At 42.1% G+C, this 24034-nt stretch overlaps 1 protein-coding gene across 5 annotated transcripts in view; it reads left to right on the forward strand.

The window, feature by feature from the left end:
• The window catches only part of LOC135205473 (E3 SUMO-protein ligase PIAS1-like), a 105332-nt gene that overhangs the window by 18535 nt on the left and 62763 nt on the right, over positions 1-24034 (forward strand). For all 5 annotated transcript variants that reach the window (XM_064236165.1, XM_064236166.1, XM_064236167.1 and 2 more), the window contains exons 8-9: positions 10567-10808; positions 22139-22975. In XM_064236165.1, coding sequence (XP_064092235.1) covers positions 10567-10808; positions 22139-22975 — 1079 coding nt within the window. The remainder of the gene's footprint in view (positions 1-10566; positions 10809-22138; positions 22976-24034) is intronic.

The raw sequence follows: 24034 nt of genomic DNA on the forward strand, positions 1-24034 counted from the left end.
ATACAAATTAGTTACAAATTTGGTATTTTACATGTAAAATGCCTAATCCGTTCCAAGCCCTACAAAAACACCCCAGTAAATTATATTGCCAGGCCTGCAACACGTTCTAGGGTTATGACGCCAATCTGACGGAAGAAATATGACTCCAAAAAGGCAAAATACTGTACATACTTGAGTAATATTCAACTGCATGTAATGTTTAACCCCATTTTTACTACATATATTAGGACTTTAGCATATGTCCCTTAGCAATAAGCCTAGCCTATGTTAGCGGTTGCTACTGTAGCCTAGTCTATGATTCTGACATCTAAACCTAAGAAGCTAAAAGCTTAGAATATGCCAATAAAATGTATAAATAATCAGTATGTACTCATTTCAAATAATTATTAATCATTAACTATAATACACAAAAAAAAAACTTCCAATCGTTTGTTTACATTCAGCTCTTACGAGTACCGAACAATCGCCAAGCTATCACTTTTCCTAGGACACAGTAAGCCATAAATTTTCATTAGTATCTCTCTTCAACTAATGAAACTGCCAAACAGTATAATAACCATTCATTTCCATTCTTATTCTATCTTTACCTAATGGAACATATACATAACGTAATATTAAAACAGAAGAAGAATTCTAGAAAATACGTATTTGTTGGCTTCAATGATAGCAGTCTGATTTATTTTATATTTTATGATATCTAATTCACAATTTTTTAAATTAAATGTATTGCATATACTCATTTCAAATAATCATTAAGTAACCATTAACTATAGTAAACAAAAACAAAAAAAAGCTTCCAAACTTCTGTTTACATCCAGCACTTACGAGTACTGAACGATCGCCAAGCAATCACTTTTCCTAGTACACAGTAAGCCATAAATTTTCATTATCTCTCTTCAACTACTGAAACTACCAAACAGTATAATAACCATTCATTTCTATTCTTTATTCTATCTTTATCTAATGTTTTTTTTTATTAAATGTATTGCATGAATAAGTTTTTCAATTTACAGCATCCTTTTACCAATAGAATACATAAAGCACAAGGGGTAGATGCTGACCAATAGGAGAGCAGGATCTTATGGGGTGACTAGCATCAGGAACCAATGGGAGAGCGGGAAGATGGTGGCGAGTTTACTCAGTTGGCGGGGCGCTAGTTTTAAAATTGTTCTTGGTGGTCCGGGTGAATCTCGGCACTTTACAGCAACAACCTTTCATAACTTGAGCAATTTTCGTATGTAGAGCCGTAAAATTTTTCGTATTTGCTTTTGTATCTCGAGTTTTTCGTAAGTTGAGCCTTTCGTATGTCGAGGTACCACTGTATGTTGCTATAAGAAAAGTCTCATTGTGCATGCCCAGTTTTCATTTCATTGGCTTGGACAGCACTGCTTTCCAGGATTATGGCTGGTTTTTCCTGTTGTTATGTGGCTTTAATTTTCATTCCAAAATACTAAAATAATGTTTTTATGCATTCAACTTACCTGTCAGATATATACTTAGCTATAGACTCCGTCGTCCCCGATAGAAATTCGAATTTCGCGGCACACTACAGGTAGGTCAGGTGATCTACCGCCCCGCGCTGTGCGGGAATAGGAATCATTCCCGTTTTCTAAGACAGATTTTCTCTATCGGCCGTGACAGCAACATTGTTGTTGTTACTCCTGATTTGATTTTCGTGTTTTTTCATCGCTATTGATCTTCTAAGCCGGTTATTTTGGTGACGTATTGGATCTTTGGTTTGGCATACTCTTTCGTGGACTGTTATTTGGACTTGGTTTTTGGATATTTCTCATAATGTCGGATTCTAGCTTTACGGTTAGAAGACAGTGTGTAAATGAGGGATGTATGGTGAGGCTACCGAAAGCTTCGGTAGATCCTCACACAGTTTGTAAGGGGTGTAGAATGAATGAATGTTCAATATCTAACACCTGTGATGAATGTGTAGGTTTGAATGAGGAAGAATGGAAGAATTTAAATTCCTATTTAAGGAAATTAGATATGGATAGGGCTAGGAAGGCTTCCTCCAGAAGCGTAAGTAGGTCTCGTTCTAACGAGTCTATTAAATTAACACCTAACCCTAAACCTGTATCTTCTTCCTCTTGTACTAAGACTGCAAATCCAGCAACGGAAATTGCAGATCTTAAAGCTGCACTACAAAGGATGGAACGTAATATGCTGATGTTACAAGGTAAGCACAGTGAGAGTGATTAAGTGTCCTTATGCAGTGGAGGGTGCGTCTGATCGGCTCCATCTCGCTCCCAGGCCTAGACCTCTTCCAAGCTCACAGGCCCAGAGGAGAAGGAATGTCAAAAGCCTTACGGAGGTTATGGAGAATCCCCACCGATCAGGCGTCCCCTCGGCAGATTCTGTGACGACCCGAACTACCAAGGATCGCTACCAAAAAGCATCCTGAAAAAAGTGTTTTTCGTCGTTAGATTCTTCACCTAATGTAAGGGGCTGGAGCTCTGATGAACTGTCACGCCCCTTAAAGAGGAGTTGGAAGGCTCCAACTTTGAATTCAAGCCCTGAGCTTTTCTCCGATGGATCTCCATGTGAAAGGAAGAAAAGAAAATTAATTCCTAAACGTAAATCGGAGTCTCCTTCCTCTTCTAGACCTCCCTCACCTGAATCAGGAAAGGAGAAAGAGAATGCGGCTGCGAAAATTCTCCTGAATGTACAGGAGCAGCTTTCCGCTTTAGTAGGAGTTTTTACGAAGGAGACTCCCAGAAAAAAGGACTCTTTCCTTCCGATAAAGAGAACGAAGGGAAGGAAAGAAGAAACGAATGTAAAAGTTTCGGATTTTACTCGGAGGAGTATGAAGAAGGCGCCAAAAGCGCCAACCTGGCGCAATGTGCCAGATGCGCCAGAAGCTCCATACGAGTCAGAAGAGCCAGAAGCGCCAGCCTGGCGCAATGCGCCAGAAGCGCCACCCTGCCGAAATGCGCCAGAAGAGCCAGCCTGGCGCAAGGAGCCACGAGCGCCAACCTGGCGCAATGAGCCACAAGTGACAACCAAGAGACGGACTTCTTCCAAAAGACATTAAGCCAGGAGGGTTTTGTCTAGCTTTCGGAAGGAATATAAACCTTTAGACCTGACAGGGAATCTAGGTGCCACAGCGGACCGGGCCGAGGCCTTGTCAGGGTATGGGTGGTTCTGGAGAAAGCGATAGGAGAGGACATCCTTCCTCTGACAGGAGAGAAAGGTGCCGCACAGGCGGCCGTCGCTCTTGTCAGGAGAAGGATAAGGTCGTGTTGCAGGATCAACCTATCTCTCGTAGGGACGCAAGTTGCCGGCACAGGGCGGGTCGTTGCGTTTCTTAGCGAGAGTGGAGCAGATGTTGCAAGAGACCCGTCTCCTATTGAAAATAAACAATCCTCTTCGGAAATGGAAGAAGTTTCGGACTCGGAAGACCACTCGGCTCCAGGCTTGTCAGATTACAAGACGCTGGCAGCCCTCTTACTTCAAGAGTTTGGGGACTCTTTAAGCCCTACTGCTCCTCCTTCTCCGAGGTCTTTATTTACAAGTACGAAGGTCTCGAAGCCATCATCCTTCGTTAAAATGAAGCCAACCATTTCTATGAATAAGGCTCTCCGATTCGTAGGAAATTGGTTTAAATCCAAGGAGAAGGCGGGGAAGACAGTCTTTGCCTGCCCTCCTTCCAACTATCAGGAAAGAAGGGATTTTGGTACGAGACGGGCGAATCACTGGGTCTAGCTCTCCCTACCACTGCCGAAGCAGATTTTTCGAATCTGGTGGATTCGTCAAGGAGACAAGCCTTGTCAATGGCAAAGATCACATGGGGGACTTCTGAGATGGACCATCTCCTCAAGGGATTGTTTAATGTCTTAGAAGTTTTTAACTTCTTAGACTGGTCCCTTGGGGTGTTGGCCAAGAAGACTCAAGAGAATGAATCTCTTAGTCCAGAAGTCCTTTATAGTGTACTGTCCTGCATGGACAAAGCGGTTCAAGATGGATCAGGAGAGGTGGCCTCACTTTTTGGAACTGGAATTCTGAAGAAGAGAGTCTTATTTAGCTCCTTTCTGACGGAAGCAGTTACTCCCATTCAGAGGTCATCTCTTCTTTATGCTCCTCTTTCGGACCAATTGTTTCCTGCACAACTAGTTAAGGACATTTCTCATTCTTTGACAGAAAAGGCCACGCAAGATCTCTTGGCCCAATCTGCAAAGAAATCAAGAGCTTCGGTTCCTGTTAAGAGAGAGAATCGTACTCAACAACAACCCTTTCAAGGGAGCTCCTCTGCCAGACCCTCCTTTAAGAAGAGAGGAGTACAGAAGAGAGGTAGGTCTTCATTCAGACCTATCAAGAAAGCAAAATGAAACACCAGTCCTTCAAGCACCGGTAGGAGCCAGACTTCGGAAATTTTCCGAAGAATGGATTCTGAGACAGGCAGAAATATGGTCCCTTTCAATGGTAACGAAGGGATATATGATCCCGTTCGAGGGACAGGCCTCCCTTGACAACGAACCCGAGGGAACTGTCAGCCCAATACAGGGACCCTGCCAAGAAAAGAAGCATTATTGCAACTGGTAGAACAGATGTTGCAAAAGGAGGCCATCGAAGTGGTTCGGGATACACATTCCGAGGATTCTACAACCGTCTTTTTCTGGTTCCGAATCCTCGGGAGGGTGGAGACCGGTCCTGGATGTGAGCGCATTGAACTGATTTGTAGATAACACAAAGTTCTCTATGGAAACATAAAAATCGGTTCTTGCGGCTCTTTGTCCAGGAGATTGGATGGTCTCCTTAGATCTACAAGAGGCTTACTTTTCATGTCCCCCTGCATCCATCAACGAAGAAATATCTCCGATTCATGATGCAGGGATAAGTTATTTCCCAATTCAGAAGACCATATGATTTCGGCCTGTCTACGGCCCCTCAAGTGTTCTCGAGGCTAATGATGAATGTTGCGAGATGGCTACATCTAGAAGGGATAAATATATCCCTTTATCTGGACGATTGGCTAATAAGAGCAAAATCGGAACTTCAGTGCTTGAAGGACTTGGAGAAGACTTTGGATTTGACAAAATCTCTGGGACTACTCGTGAACCTCGAGAAATCACAATTGATCCCCAGACAGAACATAGTCTATCTGGATATACAGATGGATTCTCGGGGTTTTCGGGCTTTTCCATCTCAAGAGAGAATTGCTCGAGGCTTAGAAAAAATCTCTAACTTAGGGAAAGAACGGCCCTCGGCGAGGGAATGGCTTAGTCTGCTGGGCCCCCTTTCCTCGTTAGAGCAGTTCATTTCCCTAGGGAGATTAAATCTCAGACCTCTGCAATTTTATCTCAAACAAATGTGGAGTCAAAAGACAAGGAGACTTGTCAGACTGTTTTCCCATTCAACAGGGATAAAATCCGACCTGAAGTGGTGGTTAACCCCATTAACAAAAGGAACGAAGGGGTGTCCCTCTTGATTCGGAACCCTCACCGAGTGTTGTTTTCCGATGCCTCGGAAACAGGTTGGGGAGCAACACTGGGTCCAAAGGAGGTGGCAGGTACCTGGACCAAACAACAGACTACACTGCACATCAATGCAAAGGAACTCCTGGCGATTCATCTAGCCCTGGAATACTTCGTAACTTCGAACGGAAGTCAGAGGAGTGGTAGTTCAAGTCAATTCCAACAATACCACAGCTCTGGCTTACATCCGGAATCAAGGGGGCACTCACTCTTTTTCACTGAACGAAATAGCGAGAGATCTATTAACCTGGACAGAGGAACGGGACATTATTCTGCGGACAAGGTTTGTTCAAGGAGTAAAAAACCTAAGGGCGACAGGTTGAGCAGAAAGAACCAGAGGTACTCCCGACAGAGTGGATGCTCCACTCAGAAGTCTGCAGACAAATGTGGTCCCTCTGGGGAAGACCCCAGATCGACCTGTTTGCCACGTTCCTCTCCAGAAGATAGACAACTTCTGCTCGCTAGAAGAAGATCCCAGAGCCACGGCGATCGATGCTTTCCTCATGGATTGTCAGGCATAGACGCCTACAGCCTTTTCCCCCATTTCATTCAAATTGCTGGGAAGTACTAAAAAATTTGTGGCATCGGAGGGAACGAGACTAACTCTAATATTGCTCCCTTCTGGCCTTCCCGAATCTGGTTCACAGAGGTACTGGAATGGACGGTGGACTTCCCCAGATCTCTACCAAACAGGACAGATCTGCTCAGACAACCCCACTTCGAGAGGTTCCACAAAAACATCCAAAGTCTCTCCCTGACTGCCTTTCGACTATCGAAAGACTGGTCAGAGCGAGAGGCTTTTCAAAGAAAGTGGCAACTGCAATTGCTAGAGCCCGCAGAGCCTCTACCTTGCGGGTCTACCAATCGCAAGTGGAAGTTTTCCGTAGATGGTGTAGGTCGAAGAGCTGTCCTCTTCAATACCTCTGTAACCGAAATCGCGGATTTCTCCTCTTCTTAAGAGAAGAGTCCAAATTGGCCGTATCCACTATCAAGGGATATAAGAGCATGCTCTCAGCTGTGTTTTTAGAAACAGAGGCTGAATCTTGAAAATAATAAGGATCTTCATGATCTCATCAGGTCTTTCGAGACTACGAAATTGAGATCTTCTATTCCCCCGAGTTGGAACCTTGACGTAGTCCTAAAATTCTTGATTTCGGACAGGTTCGAGCCTGTAGATAAAATCTCATTCAGAGATCTTACTAGTAAATGCATATTCCTGTTGGCTCTCGCAACTGCTAAGAGGATCAGTGAATTGCATGCTTTGGACTCTCGGGTGGGATTTAAAAAAGACTCGGCTGTTATTTCTTTCCAGGATCTATTCCTAGCAAAGAATGAAAACCCTTCTAAACCTTGGCCTAGAAGTTTTGAAGTCAAGGGACTCTCTTCTCTGGTAGGTAGAGAGTTGGATCGTCCCTTTGCCCCAGTCAGGACCTTAAAATTCTATTTAAAAAAAGAGGACACACTTCAGGGATGTCGACAAAGTCTTTGGTGTTCGGTAAGAAAACCCCAAGAGACCTATGTCATAGAACGCACTGGCGTTCTTTGTCAAAAATGTGATTACCGAAGCTCACAGGAATTGCCAAGAGAACTCTTTTAAACAGCTGCTGAGAGTAAAAGCTCACGAAGTCCGGGCTGTGGCAACTTCCCTTTCTTTTACTAAAAATATGTCCATGAGAAACATTTTAGCAGCAACTTATTGGAGGTGCAATTCAGTATTTGCATCCCACTATTTAAAGGATGTTAGAGTAACATATGATAAATGTTTTTCTCTTGGACCTTATGTATCAGCGGATACTATGCTGGGAAATGGAGCAGACGCTGATCCTTAATTTTGTTTTTATGTTTTTAATAATTATTTTTAATATTGTTGTTGAGTTGTGGGTTGCTTGAAAGGATGTTCGGGGATGACTCCTTTCAATCTTAGTACTAACCCCTGTCAGGATCAGGGGATCGGGATTAGTGTCGTGCTCTATGATCATGCCAATAGGCAAGGTGTTTTGTCATGTTAGTGGATAGAACCCCATTGACAAAGATCCTAAGGTTCTGAAGCGTAAGTGGGTAAGACCCCTGTAACAGACCATCAAGAACTCTTAGCATGAGGTCACTACCTCGCTGAGGCTCTTGAAGCGATACGGGCTCCTAGGCAGTAGCCATGAAGTCTTTCGTTAACACAGGTAGGAATCAAGGTTTTTTAATTTTATTACCTACAACATATGTTGTTTCCTGTCTACTTTCAGTAATTAGCTGTCCTTACCCTCCGCCAAAGGTGCCAATCAGCTAAGTATATATCTGACAGGTAAGTTGAATGCATAAAAATGTTATTGTCATGATACAATAAAGTTTTATGCATACTTACCTGGCAGATATATACGGTGTATGGCCCACCCGACCTTCCCTCAGGAGACAGGTGGAAGAGAAAATCTGTCTTAGAAAACGGGAATGATTCCTATTCCCGCCACCAGCGGCGGGGCTGTAGATCACCTGACCTACCTGTAGAGTGTGCCGCAAAATTCGAATTTCTATCGGGGACGACGGAGTCTATAGCTAAGTATATATCTGCCAGGTAATTATGCATCAAACTTTATTGTATCATGACAATAACATTTCATTACTAAAATAATGTTTAGCAATAAAGAAACTATAAACAATAGGCACACCTCAAAGTGAAGTAGAATGAATGAAAAACCATTCATTTTACTTCACTTTGAGGTGTGCCTATTGTTTAGTGTCTTTATTACTAAACATTATTTTGTACAATTAGTTAGTAGTTCTTTTTCGACCTCACGGTCAACTTTTTGTTCTTGTGATTACTGTAGAGTTAGTTGGCTTACAGTGTTTATTGAATTTTTTGCTCAGGTTGACATTGGAGCTTTGTTGATTAAATTTTTCTCTTGTATCCTTTTCTTAATCGTGGTAATGTATTTTTCTGGTTTTGTTAGTACGTATACAGTAACAGCTGCCTTCAGTTCTGTTTCATTCTCATGTGTTCATTACTGCATATTATTTTTGCCTACCTAATGGCAAGATATTTTGTGTTAACTACAATAGTTCCTGTGTATGGAGAGTTTTCATTCATTGCCAGTGTAGTGAAATTTTGGGATAATTTTTCAATAAACTTAAAATTTTTTAACAGATTGTAATTTTGCATGGAAATTTAATGAACACGTGATTTGAATGAAATTTTGAGATTATTTTTAACTATGTGATTGCTAAATCAAGGATTCACTGGATTGATAAATGCAAAATTGAGGAATTGATTTTAGTTAATTAGCCCACTTTTTCTTTAGCCAACATAGAAAATAAATGCTGCTGTGGCCTGTTGTCATTACATCTTTGGATATATTTAGTACGTAACTTTAGATGAACTTTATTTTTAAACTGGCTTTTTTGGGGGTGTTGCTTTTAAATTTTGCTTTTATTGAGGGTGACAGGGCTGTTCAAATGAGAAAACTATGGAGGAATGGTTGAACCATGACTTCTGTTTACTGTGAGATAGGTGAAATTGGTTGTTGTCTGCCCTTGGTATGGATACCAACTATGCACCAGTTTTGTCCACTGTTGTATGTTACTGTTTGTTGGGTGTTGATGACATTATTTTTTATTGCTAGTAGATATCATGATTATGGCCTTTGCAGAACAACCGGACTACTGACTAGTGCTCAGTTCTGGAAGTTCTTGCTATTATGTTGTTCTGCATCCTGGATCCCCAAAGGAGACGTCTCTCTTGCTGGTGGTGAATATTTGTTGTTTTGTTATATTTCAGATTCTCAGGATTGCTCCATATACCTTGCTCTTGTTCCTCGCCTGCTCCATCTGTAGACAGGTAGAAGTTTAGAAAGAAGGCTAATTAGTCACTCCCTCATAAGTAGTCCTTTAGGGGTTCATGAAAATTTTACTCCTCCTTGAAAGGGGATGACAAACATTTGTTCTTGTATGCATGAACCAGGTTCTGGGGAGGGGTTGATAATGCAGTCCACCTTATGTTCGTTGCTTACAGAAAGATCTTGGCAAAGGAGGACCTTCCTGGAATATTCTACGTACTCCCACTTCCCAGAGGTTTGGAAAGAAGTTAAGTTCCCCATACCTCCTACTTGTCCTGGTGCTGTGGAACTTGTTTTTGAGGTCCACAGGCACTTGCATAATTGTTCACTTGGGCACAGGTCTCTCATGCACTGTGGTGCAAGCAATGTTTAGCCTTGATCTGAACCAAGCTTAGTTTCTCCAGCCCATCTACAAGTCCTCACACCCATATACACAGAGTAGCTGTTGTGATTGCTCCTATAGACCCATTTCCAATTCTGGCCAGTCTAGCTCAGCTACTGTGCATAGGGGGGATGGTCCAGCATCTACCTTAAATTCAGTTTTGATGATTAAGCACCTTAGGGACCACTCTTGAAGTAAGACCATTGTTCAGAAAAGTTAGACAGCTAGATGGTAAGAAACCAAAAAGAATGGATTATGAGTATAAGGTAGAAAACAGTGCAGCTAGGGCCAAAGGGATGTAGTTGCTAAGAACCTTTAGTAATTTCTACAGTTTGCCATGGAAGGCACACTAATTTGTAACCTTCCCCTCTCCCATGGTGTCTCAAAATATATGCCACAGAATAGAGGACCCTAATTATCTGGCAAGGAAGCAGTCAGGGCATGCTGTGCAGAAAATTTACCTTGGGTGTCAGTCTACCAGATTAATGTAGCTTCAGTTTCATCTCGGCTAATTATACTCAGCATTTCCATGTTTCTGATCAGTACAAGATATATTTCATTTATTTATGCAGGTGTTTACCTCCATTACATAATGGGCTTCATCTCTTCAGTTGATTAGTACATGATATTTCTTTCTTTACTATTACAAGTGTTGACCACCATAAATTGGTCAGTGAAGGTGCCATAGCTTATGGAGATTTACAAGAGAGAGATGTATACATATTTGTGGTTCAGTACCTTGTATCTAAAATGTAGGAAAATTACTGAGGATCTTTTCAATCTTTGTAATCACGATAAAACTTCTATTTAAATGGATGGCTGCTGTTATTGTAATATTTTTTTTATTCTAGATCATGAAATTTTGTGTTCAATTTTACAGGTACTTCAAAAAAGTAATAGATGATAATATAGATGCTGACAAAATTGAGTTAAAACCTGACGGCACTTGGACCCTTGTAGATGCTGCAAGGAAAAAGTTAGCAAATGGAGTTGAGAAAGTAACAGAAAACTCAAGTAAAGATAAATCTGTAGAAGATCCTGGAGACAAAACAGTCTATTTGGATAGTGATGATGATACACCTACTGAAGAAACATCAAGACAAGAAAACAGGGCCAACTCAAGTAAGTTGACTGAGTTTCAAAGGTATATCACATGCAATATTAACATTAACAACCATATATTGTTTAAAACACTATCCAACCATATAACACCTAATATGCTTCTTAACCTGTTAAGCGTCCGCCCCGGATGAGCTCGCTGCTAACGTACCGTCACGCTTTTTTTGTAATCAGCGATCATAGCACTGATGATAGTTTTTCAAAGTTAATATTGATTTTTATGCTTATTATTCATACTGTAGTTAAGTGTAGGAAATTATTAAATGTTGGAGTAAAAAAAAAAAAAATTAAAAAAAATAATACTACAATTATTTTATTTCAAAAGACTTCATAATACTGAATGAAAAATATTATACATACATGCACTATTATTCTTTCGTATGCCAATCTCTAAAGCAACGGGCTACACAAAGTCCTACTTCACAGTGTCAAACCATCTATCTAAGTACTCGTGATTGTGGAGACAAATGTTCTACATTCTCATCTAGAAACTGATTTGCAAATCTGTTTGGTTCTTTCACGAGGTAATCAATGATTTCATTATCAAAATATTTCTCAAAATATTCTAATGAATTCTCTTTATCCTCAACTGTAAATTTCACACTGGGATCAGCAACAAAAGTAAAGGGATCTCTCTCTCTCTCTCTCTCTCTCTCTCTCTCTCTCTCTCTCTCTCTCTCTCTCTCTCTCTCTCTCTCTCTCTCTCTGAGTCCAGTCACTCGGCAAAGAAAAGTCATCTTCTCCCGCTATTGGAAGAAAAGTTTGTATCCTCATCACTGAAGGATTCAGAACTAGAGCTCTCATCATCAAATAGGTTATCAATATCAGATTCCTCATCTAGTATTTGATTGATCTCACCTGAAGAAATACGCCTCCTCTTTGGGACATTCATTGTGAAAGACGCGAAAACCTATTTGTCTCGATAAACGCCCGAAGCGTATTGAAAGAAAACCAGCAGGGACAGGCAGTTTTCTAGCATAAGCGACCACCAGGGAAAGATTGTTTGCCAGGGGCTGGAAATAAGTTTCCCGTGTGCTGAGAGTGTTACCACCAAATGATGTTCCTACACTTTCTATATGAGTAAACGTATTATTACGGTGGGCTGACGGCTTGACAAGCACAGTTAAAGTCTTGAACGTAATATCCCGTTGAAGGCGCTACCGAGTAGATCGCGGTAAACGTATTATTACGTGGGTGACGCTTAACAGGTTAAAGCTATAATTTCAGATCAAAGAAACCTTTTTAAATTCGTGTTTCGTTGCCGTACCATTTTTCCTTTCAAAGTATATATACTTTTATATACAATTAGTCTTATTTGATTTCCAAATCTTTTTCAGCCTGTCCATTGTTTGATTTGCCTCTTTTAGTCCTTCACTGAGTTCCAACTTCATTATTCCTCTCTCTGTCTAATATTACTATACATCTTTGTGCATACTGTGTCCTCATTACTTCCATTTTTATTAAGTTATTTATCTCCAACCTCCATTTTCATTATAAATAAATGTATGGAAAATCAAACGAGAGATAAAATAATGTTCCCTAGTACCACCCCATTATTTTTTTGCTATGATACTGTTTTGGATGTGATACATTTTTTAATAATTCTCTTGAATGTTAATTCTAATGTAAAGGTTAATTTAAGTACTGTTTTGGATGTGATACATTTTTTAATAAATCTCTTTGAATGTTAATTCTGATGTAAGTATTAATTTAAGTACTGTTTTGGATGTGATACATTTTTTAATAAATATCTTTGAATGTTAATTCTAATGTAAAGGTTAATTCAAGTTCAGACCAGCTGCAGAGGTGATTAATAAGTGCAGTAGCCAGTCTTCCTAGGTCTACCAAGCAAAGTAGGCAGTATTCTGCAGTTGGTGCAGATGAAATAACACCTTCTCAAACCTCTGACGGAGATCACAGATATCCTGCTGTCTTTGAGGACTGCCAGAGGTTGATCTTCGTCAACTATCAAGGGATCCAAAGCCATGCTGGGTTTTTGTTTTTCAACACAGAGGAAAGCAAGACTAACTCAGTTGTCTGGTATTTGGACATGCTCCTCAAGTGGCTATTTGGCCCTCCTTTTGAACCCCTTTGCACTATTCCCTTAAAAGATTTAATAAGGAAAACTTTCTTTTTGGTTTAGCTACAACCAAGAGAGTTAGCGAGTTACTGGTCATTGATAAGATAGTCTACATCTCCCAGGGAGATGTGGTCTGCTCATTTACGTTGGGTTTTCTGGCCAAGAATGAGACCCTATCTAATCCATGGCCCTGTTCTTTTATCATCAAGAATTTGATGGAAATTCTTGGACCAGAAGAGGAGGAGAGAACTCTCTGCCCTGTAAGGGCACTGAGGTGCTACAGTGCGCCCTCGACTTATGGAGGGGATCTGTTCTAGCACCCCGCTGTAATTGATTTCTGCTGTAAGTCAGTTTTTCGCTGTTAGTAGTGATTCAACCGCATTCACAGTGCCATAACTTGATGATGTATTAAGTTACAGCACTGTTAACTTGATGCTCAATGGAACTTATGGCACCGTAACTTGATGCAACACCAAGTAATGGCACCATAAAACACCGTTAGCACTCTACCTGTATAGAACTGAGAGGATCAGAGGTCCCTCTAGTAACCTCTGGTGTTCTGTAAAGAATCCTTTAAGACCACTTTTCACGACTGTAATGTCGTTCTTTTTAAGAGGCATTATCTCAGAGTCACACTCCAGAATTCAGGTGGACCTTTGACCTTTTTTGAAAGTCAAAACCCATGAAATTGGAGCTGTCACCACCTCATTGGCTTTTAAACATAACATGTCCTTATCTGCGATTCTTCAGTTAACTTTTCGGGAGTGTAAATCAGTGTCTACGACTCATTAATTTCGGGAAGTGGAGACTATTTTTGAAAACTGCAGTACCCGGGGTCCATTGTTTTGTGGCTGGCATGGTATTAAGGAGGAAGCATAGGAGTTATGATCCAATTCTACCTCTTTTCGTTTTGACATAGGCTGTAGAGTTTTGGGGAGCAGGGAGTACCATGTACCTGGAGTACCCACCAGTCTTTCAATCGATGGATAGTGTTTTTTAATTGTGTATAGGTGACAGAATTGTCTGGTTGTCTCTTTCATTATGGTTCTGCACCCTGGGCAAGGTCACTCTTTTTAAAAGTTTTGCTAGCCCTTGGATAACTCCTTGAGCCACGTAACGTTTACTGATGCTTTGTAGCAATCAGAATACTCCTTCGCTACAAAGCTCCCACTGAAGTAGGGTCGCTCCATTGTTATACCAGAGGTAGTATCTACCTGCAGTAGTTTTCTTAACAGATAAGGGTACAACAAGCAATTTAACCAATGCTATCTATCTTTTTCTGTTCAAAATTCCTTATTTCACTTAATTTTTGGGATAAGAGTATGTCCATGGATCCCATTTGTCAATATGGGATTCAGTTATGTAACTACTTGGTAGGTTACTTATATAAAAATGACATTTTTATAGTAGAATAAAGTTCTTTATATACTTACCAAGTAACTACAGAATCGGACATAGGCTACAAAGGAATTGAGCTCTTCAGCTATATTGTAGCTATCCTTCCCTGAAAGTGGATGGGTCCTTGTCTCCTACACTGAAACAATAGAAGCGCTACTGCAAATTTAAAATTGTTCATACACGAAACCAAACCTTCGGTCTTAACATTAGGATTTACTAGCGCCAAGCTGGAAACCGGTAGAATTAAAAATTACCACTTGTGAGATCCAGGGACTAATGGCATCTATACCAGGTCACGGGCATGTATACCCAGAATGCCCACGGCTACCTGTGACCCATCAGTTATTTTCCTACCGCCTTTAAGATAAGACGTGTTACTGTCTATCTCATTTAAAGCCGGTTTTTTCAGTTTGCCCGTTCTTTATCCATTTCATTTTTTTATCATTCCTTTTCTTTCTCCAAGTGTGATCAGATGTGTGGTAAGAGTGTATACGTCGGTATGATGGAGAATTTTGCCTCTACATCGGGATCGTCTACCGCTTCGAAGAGGAGACAAAGGAAATGCCCAGGAGTCAGTGGCTTACCCTTGTTCTAGGTTCCTACCTCGGTGTCGACGGATCCTCATCCAACGTGTAGTAGGTGGCAGGGAAAACGTATGTACTGTTACTAATCCGTGTTCTGTTTGTCGCGGTTGGTCGGTGGAACAGTGGAAGAAGTTCTATGGGAAAAGCCAATACAAAAGAAAGGGGGTGACGCCATCTTGGGATGACCAAACCTTACCGGCTTCTTTTGTATCGGTAATAAACCAGGCGGCTCCATATGTTTCTCCACCTGCTTTTGAATTGTCTCAGACCCCACCGTTTCGGTTTTCTCCTAGCGGTTCTGTATCGGAAACGTCAGGAGGGGCCTTGGGTAATTTTTATGAATAATTTGCACTCTCCTTTGTTCCCAGCAAGTAGAGGGGGAGATCCGCCATCTTTGTTCCAGGCTCTCCTGCTACTCAAGCGCATAGGTTAGATGGTACGTGGTCAGCGCTAGGCCTACCAGGCGTACCAACCTTGGATGGTCTGCTTGCTGCATTATATGACGTCACGGTTCCAGCGAGGGTCCGGCAGCGCTGAATGTTCCTCATCCCCACCCCCGGGCCGTTGCAATTGTTACTGGGCAATTAATGCTGCTGCTATTCACCATCCCACTCAGTATTTACAGCGATGCAGAACGTGGGAGGTAATTTGGCAGCAAACGTGCGGTTACCACAGAAACCTCTCAGTCTCTCCCTACGAGAGGGATGACGTCACAACATACGTCACACTCTGAGATGGCAGGCGTGATGAGTCACAGACCGATTCTCGGCCTTTTTCGCTGCACCCAGACGCTAATACGCCTTCTGATCCGTCAATGCAAACTGTAATGCAGAAGTTACAGGATATAGAGGAGAGAATGAATAAGAGAGACAAAAAGAAAAAGTGATTCGCCTTCTTCGTCTTCTTCCTCTAGTTCGGCGTCATCGCTAAGTCCGATAACGTCACGGCGAGGCGCAGTCAAGCGTTGGAGGAGGATTCGGGAGTTCCTAGCGTATCCTCGGGCCAAGAGGAGAAGAATCAATTCTTCCTCTTCTTCGGACGAGACTGTCATTTCCAAGTCAGCAAGAAGGTCGGAAAATCAGTGGCTATTAAGCACAAGGTTGCCAGACGAAGCCGTTCGCAAGAGTCCGAACAAGCGAGAGAGGTGACGGCCGGCGAGCTAGCGGCCGAGGCGGAGTTGCCAGTTCGGATCGCAAAAACTGCGATACCTCTGGTAAAATCGACGTTGGCGGCGAAAGGTGCAGCAGAGGATGGAATGCAAGGTCCAGTTTCGCCCGTAAGGCCGTTCAAAATACGTACGAGGACGATAAGGCTCCTATTAAAAGTACGAAAAATAGAGAGTGGCAACCTCGGCGGATACGTTCGTGGAAGGCAGTGTCCGTCTGGATAGAAGGCCGAGGCCGGGCTCGCCGACGCTCGAAAACGATGCCAATGCTAATAAAGACGAACTTACCTCTGTCTTAAGGGAGCCTTCATCTTGGAGATCTAGACGAGATTCTCGCTCTAGATCCGTGAGCAGAGAAAGAGTGAGACGTTCTCGTTCCCCTGCGACTATCTGGGATCGAGCCAACAGCGGCCAGCAAAGATCAAAGAGGCCGCGGCCGTTATGGGGCAGGCGGCCGTGGAATTCCGGGCCGTCTGTCAGAAGATAGAGGTGAGACAACATCTCTCGTGACGGAGAGTGGTACACTAGAGCCGGAGGAAGGAGAAAACCAAGAGTTTCTGGCCTCGTATGCAGAGGTTATTGATGTGATTCGTCAATTCAATAGCCTTTCGGAGAAGACAGAAACACCGCCAGTATGCTTCCTCCTGGAATTGACATGGCGTTTGGACTAAAGAGGGATACCAAGGTGTCGTATGAATTGCCTTGTTCGAGTCATGCGGAATCGGTCTTGGCAACACGTAAAGTAAACGCAAAGATTGCAGGGAGGGATAATTCCTTAAGATCTAATAGATCATTTAAATTTATTCCCCCTCCAATGATAAAGCAAAGGAAATATTAATACGACACCGAAGGTCCCTTTGCTTGCTCTTAGACAAATGAACCCTAATGTAAGGTTAAGGCCTGGATTAACCTTGGATCAGGTTAAAATGGAGTGCCCTTCGATGACGTACCAAGAGGCTGCCACGTTAGAAGCAACAGCTTCTTCTGTCTTTCAGGCTGCGTCCTGGTTAGACCTTTGGTCAACAGCAGTGACGAAAATTGCATCCTCGGAAGCAACAAGGAAAAGTAGTGGATGAACCATTGTTCATTAGATTACTACAGTCAGGGTCCAAGGCGATTGCGTACCTGACAACGTAAGTGCCAATGTTTGGGCAAATATCCTGCTAATGAGGAGAGATGCAGCATTGGCTAGACTAAGCCGCAATGTGGAATTGGATTCCCTGTTAGCAATGAGGAATGGGGATATCTTGGAATCGCAACTACTGTTGCCAGAGGTCATACTGGAAGAAGCGATAGATAGAAGAAGGATGGACACTAACGATAGGTTGGTGCAACAGGCAGTTAGGAAAACCTCTAACTCAAACTATTCCTTTGGAGGGAAGACAACAGCAGATGTCTCGAAAGAAACCAGTGAGACATAGCATCCCTAATAGAGTCACAAGACCCTCTTCCCCAAAGAGGATAACTCATCGGCCCTTTCACAATAGAAACAACAGAGGAAGGGGCAATAGGGGAAGGGGGAGAGGCTCAAGAAGATAGGATGGGAGCCTCCATCACTCGGCCACAACCAGTGGGGGGTTGCCTGGCAAATCACTGGAAGGTGTGGCAGGAACTGGAGCAGAGCAGTGGGTGGTGGATGTTCTCAGGATCGGGTATTTGATTCCGTTTGAGGTAACCCCTCCCCTGACAGATCAACCATTACCCCACGTCACTTATGCCCACAAATCTCAGAAGGCCACTATTCTGCAGGACGAAGTGAAGAAGATGATGGAAAAAGGAGCTGTGCAACAAGTATGCAGTCCGACAAAAGGCTTCTACAGCAGGATTTTCCTGGTACCCAAAGCCAACGGGGAGTGGAGGACAGTAATAGACCTGTCAACGCTGAATCTGTTTATAAGGAAAAAACCAGTTTCAAGATGGAAACTCCGAAAAACGGTTCTACAAGCAGTCAGAATCGGAGACTTTATGCTGACAGTCGATCTAAAGGACGCATACTTTCAGATGCCAGTCCATCAGTCTTCAAGGAAATTTCTCCGCTTCAGTCTTGCAGGGAAAGCTTTCGAGTTCAAGGTCCTGTGCTTCGGATTGACAACGTCTCCTCAAGTTTTTACAAGAGTGTTCACCCTCGTGTCGGCGTGGGCGCATGCTCAGGGGATCAGGCTGATAAGATATCTGGACGATTGGCTGGTGATAGCAAAGTCCAGGGAGAAATTACTCAGGGACGGGCGGCCCTCCTGCAGCTTTGTCACAGCCTAGGTATTGTGGTGCATCAGCAGAAGTCGCAGCTAGTTCCAAGTCAACGTTTGGAATATCTGGGAAAGGTGATAGACACAACAAAAGCCAAAGTATTCCCGACAGACCAAAGAGTACAGAAATGCAAAACAAGTGGTGAATGCCTTTCTGGGAAAGCAGACACAGCCAGCAAGACAGTGGCAGGTGGTGCTGGGAATCCTAACCTCCCTGGAGAAGCTAGTACCACAAGGAAGGCTACACCTTCGGTCCCTACAATGGAGATGAAGGAGTTTTGGTCACCAACAGTAGATCACCCGTACGAGCAAATTCCCTTGTCGGCAGAAGTGAGGAAGACTTGCTGTGTGGGTGGACGACGACAATCTGACAGTGTCCCCCTTCAACAATCCTCCCCAGACCTCTTGCTGTTCTCGGATGCGTCACTAGAAGGCTGGGGAGCCCATATGGAGGAGTTGATGGTGTCAGCAAAATGGAGTTGCAAGGACAGAGAACTCGCCATATAAACGTGCTGGAGTTGAAAGCAGCTTTCCTGGCTCTACAAGAATTCAGGGAGAGAGTAAAGGGACACTCAGTGGTATTGATGTCAGACAACACCACAGTAGTAGCTTATATAAACAAGCAAGGAGGCCTAGTTTCTCGGCAGTTACATGTGATGACAGTTCAACTTCACCAGTGGGCTATAGAGAACCTGGTAGCATCAAGTGGCCAGGTATATTCCGGGAAAAAGAAACATAAGTGGCCGACAAGTTGAGCCGCAGGGATCAGATTCTGGGAACGGAGTGGTCCCTACACCAACAGGTAGTGGACAGGATGCTCATGTTGTGGGAAGGACGATCATAGACCTATTCGCAACCAGGTACAACAAAAAGTTGGAAGTGTATTGTTCAGTAGTCCCGGACGCAGAGGCAGTAGCAGAAGATAGCGCTACAAAACACCCCTGGGACAATCTGGACGTGTACGCATTTCCTCCATTTTTGTCTAATCCGTCAGGTTCTGAACAGGGTAATGCGGTCTCAGAACCTCAAGATGACCCTGGTAGCCCCGTTATGGCCGAAAGCAGAGTGGTTTCCAGACCTACTGGAACTCCTAGTGATGTGCCAAGAGAGTTACCTCCATGGAGCAACCTTCTGTGTCAGCCTCACGTGGAGGAGGTACCACCAGTCGGTGAAGTCCCTATCGCTTCACGGGTGGAGACTGTCAAGTATCTCCTCCGAGAGCGAGGGTTTTCGCAGAAAGCAGCAACTCAGATGGCAGGTAATATCAGAAAATCATCTGCGACAGTATACCAAGGGAAGTGGTCAGCATACTGTGATTGGTGTCGTAGGGGGAACGTGTCTCCACTCGGTACCACTATTCAGCAGTTAGCAGACTTTCTGATATATCTCAGAACAGAAAAACATATGTCTGTATCTGCAGTGAAGGGGTACAGGGCTGCTCTAGCCTCAGTCTTACGAATGAAAGGAGTGGACATATCGTCTTCATGGGGGGGGGGGGGGGGGGGGGGAGTTGGCCATGCTGATGAGGAGCTTTGAACAGTCATGCCCACCAAAGGAGCTAAAAGCCCCAGATTGGGATCTGACCAAGGTACTGATTAGTCTGACAAAACCCCCTTACGAACCACTAAGGCAGTCCACGGATAGGAGCCTGACCCTGAAGACAGTCTTCTTATTGGCCCTGGCTTCAACCAAAAGGGTGGGGGAGCTACATGGCCTCTCATATCTCATAAGCACTCGAGAGGTTTTTTGGAGATCAATGGTGTGTGAGTTTGTCCCAGAATTCGTGGCAAAGACCCAAAATCCAACAATAGTAGACGGCAGATTCGACTCCTTTACCATACCTTCCTTGGCAGGCTTTGTAGACAACGACAAAGCTGAAATGCTCCTGTGCCCCGTCAGGGCACTAAGGGAGTACTTAAAGAGAACAACAAGGCACCTCAGGCCGGGGTGCCAGAGTTGTTCGTAAGTACAGGACGGAACAAGAAGGAAGTGTCCAAGAATACAATATTATTTTGTTTTGGTAAGGGAGACGATCAGAAATGCTTATACTGCAGAAGACAGAGGGTCAGATAGCCAGGTGGGAGCTAGAGCTCATGACATCAGGGGTGTGAGTGCTTCCCTGGCATTTAAGAAGAACATGTCTGTGGATAAATTCTGAAGCTGGCGTGTGGAAGCGCCAAACAACTTTCACCTCATTTTATTTGAAAGATGTTGCCCATAGATCCTTGGACACCTTTTCCTTGGTCCAGTGGTGGCAGGCCAACAAGTGATATAGTTCATCCAGTGCCCCTGGCGGGTCAGTTTGCGTCTAGTCTAAGATGAAGGTATGAAAGTAGAATGAATGGGATGACTGGTCTTTTTTCTTTACTACTTTCTTCCTACTCCTTTAACTACGGGGCAATATGAAGGAGAGTACCGTCATTCTGGTGGAAACGGACTAGATGCAGGTGAGATGGTCAGCCATACTGTGAAGCTATCTTAGCTGATGATATACTTTTCAGTAGCAACACACCCCTCTGGATAATAAGGAAAAGAGGGGTGAAGGTGGATCCAGTCGCAAGGGACAAGAGTAAACAGTAGAATGGTATCTACACCCAGTGGGAGGAAACCAATAGATCCGCTTATATCTTTGGTCCTAGGTTCATTGTCCATTTCTCTAGAATTTCCCTATATATTTTCGGAAATGGATAAGGTGCAAACTCCCAGTCAGTTGTAGAGATTACCTCCCTCCAATAGTAAGTCTATCCTAATGTTAAGACCGAAGGTTTGTTTCGTGTATGAACAAATACCAAATTTGTAACTAATTTGTATTTTTCATAACTAACAAACTGAGGTCTTAACAGTTAAAGGCCCACCTCGAACCACCCCTCTAGCAGTCTAAACTGGGTTAGAAATATAACTGATGGGTCACAGGTTAGCCGTGGGCATTCTGGGTATACATGCCCCGTGACCTGGTATAGATGCCATTAGTCCCTGGATCTCACAAGTGTATTTTAATTCTACCGGTTTCCAGCTGGCGCTAGTAAATCCTAATGTTAAGACCTCAGGTTTGTTAGTTATGAAAAAATACAAATTAGTTACAAATTTGGTATTTTAAGCTGCCGCATGATCTAGAAACATGTACGTAATATTTTGTAAGTGGTTATAAAACTAATTTATTATGAATTTATTTTTTAAAGAGGTATCGCAAATAGCATGTGCATTAGCCCATTGTCTGGGTATAATTTCAGGTGACAAAATAAGTTAGGCAGTTGTTTATTAGGTATCTCAAATTTCAGTAGTCACATGTGTAGTGAGGTACCGGAAAACCAAATGGTTTCAGTGTCATATCTTTAGACCGACTTTTATAAAATCATTATAGTGTGTCTGGACATTAGGAAATCACAGATGTGGCTGTTTATCAGTGATGGGTTTGTACAAAAAATTCCTTTTTATTTTGTAGGATATTTCATATTTACTTGGAAGATGCTGTTGAATGGCAGACAGTAATTAAGAGAAAGAAGTTTAGAAGAGATGGTAGCTTGAAATCACTATACTAGTGGCTTGCACTTGAATCGAGCAAAAAATGAAGAGATGAAGAGATCAGACAAGTAAAATATGGAGCACTCTAGTATAAATGCTAGCCTAAACAGGCAAAATAAGGCAATTGTAAAGAAATGATTGCCACATTTATAAAGATAACTAAATTATGGAAATGCACCTTGCTTTCTGGCATAGGATTGATGGAATACTAGGTTTAGTGTTTCTGTTTAGCCTTAAATGCATAAATTCATTATTTAAAGAATGAGAAGACTATCATATTTCTCAAAATAGAAAACAATTTCAGGATACTGTTTAGTCTTTTTATTTTCTGTTTTCAGATGCCCAGGTTGTGGTACCATGTCACCAAAATTCACCAGAAGTTGTTACACTTAGTGATGATGATTCTAATGGTGGAGACAGTCCTGAAGTAACTGGTTCAACTTATCCGACTTTTGAAAACCCCTCAGGAGCAGTGATTGCTGCAAGTGCTCCAAATACTGGACTTAATATACAAGATGATCTTAGTTACTTTGATAACTTGTTACAAGGTATAATAGAAAAAGCTAATCAACAAAAATTTGCCGAAACATATAACAACTTTCATCCAATAGACCATTCCAGTCATTTATACATCCCCTTAACAAGAACTCCAATTCCTTCATTACCTAGTAGTATAACAGTTACCTGTAGGAGTAATAATGATCTTAGGTCCAACTCTAGTAATCGTTCACGCAGAAGCAATTCCAGTAAAGGAACACAACATAAATCACGTAGTGTCTCAAAGGCCAGTAACTCAAAAAGAAAGAAAATTTCTAAGGATTCTCAAAAGAATTCAAAGAAAAATTCAAGTGATGTAGTTAAACGTAAGAGGAGAAGAATCGTTAGTGTATCTTCAGATAGTAGCGACTCAAATTGTGAATCCAGGAAAAAATCGAAGTCCAAGCCTGCTCGCAAAGAGCCAGTAAAACAAAAGTCCAAGTGTAAAAAACCAACCAGTGACACCTCAGAAGGTGATAAGTCCAGTTCTTCTTCCACATCATCAAAGTCTTCTAACAGCAGTATAAATTTGATCACCTCAAGTGATGGATCTGGCTCTGACTCTGCAGCCAGTAGTAACAGCAGTAGTTCATCATCTGATGAATCGGAGAACTCCGACGACTCCTTCACAGTAAAAGGTATGCTTTTTAATCTCTTTTGCCCTTTGTCAAATCAAATAGTTGTAATGAAATTCTCAGTAGGTTGATAATGCGTCTTTCATGTATAACAGGTGACTTCAAGTTGACAAGTGAACAGCTTACAGAACAGTTTTAACTCCTTTGGAATCTTTGGAATTTATATCTATTTCATTTACCTTTGGGTAGGGTGTAGTTTTGTTTTGTAGCTTTTACTCTGATTTTGACCCTTATTATCAGTCCTACCAAGATCAAGCATCTTCTCTTGACTTTTGCGCTTGCTGTAAATACAGGAAGACATACAGTACATAATGCATTTTTTGAGATGTTTTAAAAAGTGAAAAAATAAATATATCGTTATGTATTAAACATTTCGGAATCATATTTCCTAGTATGTACTAGGAAATATGATTCTGAAATGTTAAATACATAAATGATATAGTTATTTTTTTACTTTTTAAAATCTTGAAAAAATGCACCATGTACATGTATATCTTTCTATATTTAAAGCAAGTTTATAAAGTGAGTTGATGACTAGCTAACAGCTGGTCTAAAGTCTAGACAAATGTATTGAATTTATTTCATCTTTATAGCTATATGGAACTTGTAAAAAGATATAGTTCCAAAGTTAAAGGAACTCCCTCCAGTCCTGCCTGCATGTTTTCTTCTGTTTCTCCTTTACAATATGCTTGTGAAATAAATCCAATTGGATTCTTACCAGACATTTGTATAACATTAATAATACGTGTGATGCGTGCATACAAGTCTGTATGCGTGTGTACACTGCCAAATAATCAATCTCCAGTGACAATAATTTTTCAGATCTTGTTATATTTGTTCGATTTTCTTTTATAATTGGCATGTGTTTTGTGCAGGGCCTAGTCTGTACCTGTAATGTAAAAGATAATTTAACTTCCCAGTTGTATTTCAATGCTCATCCTATCCTCTCTCATTATAAAGTACAGTTAGTTTGTGTGTTTTGCATGATTTGATACATATAGAATCAAATGACGCATATGTACGCTGTAGAATTGGGTATTATTACAGTGAAACCCCCTTTGT

This window comes from Macrobrachium nipponense, chromosome 24, assembly GCF_015104395.2.
Source record: "Macrobrachium nipponense isolate FS-2020 chromosome 24, ASM1510439v2, whole genome shotgun sequence".
Classification (NCBI taxonomy): Eukaryota; Metazoa; Arthropoda; class Malacostraca; order Decapoda; family Palaemonidae; genus Macrobrachium; species Macrobrachium nipponense.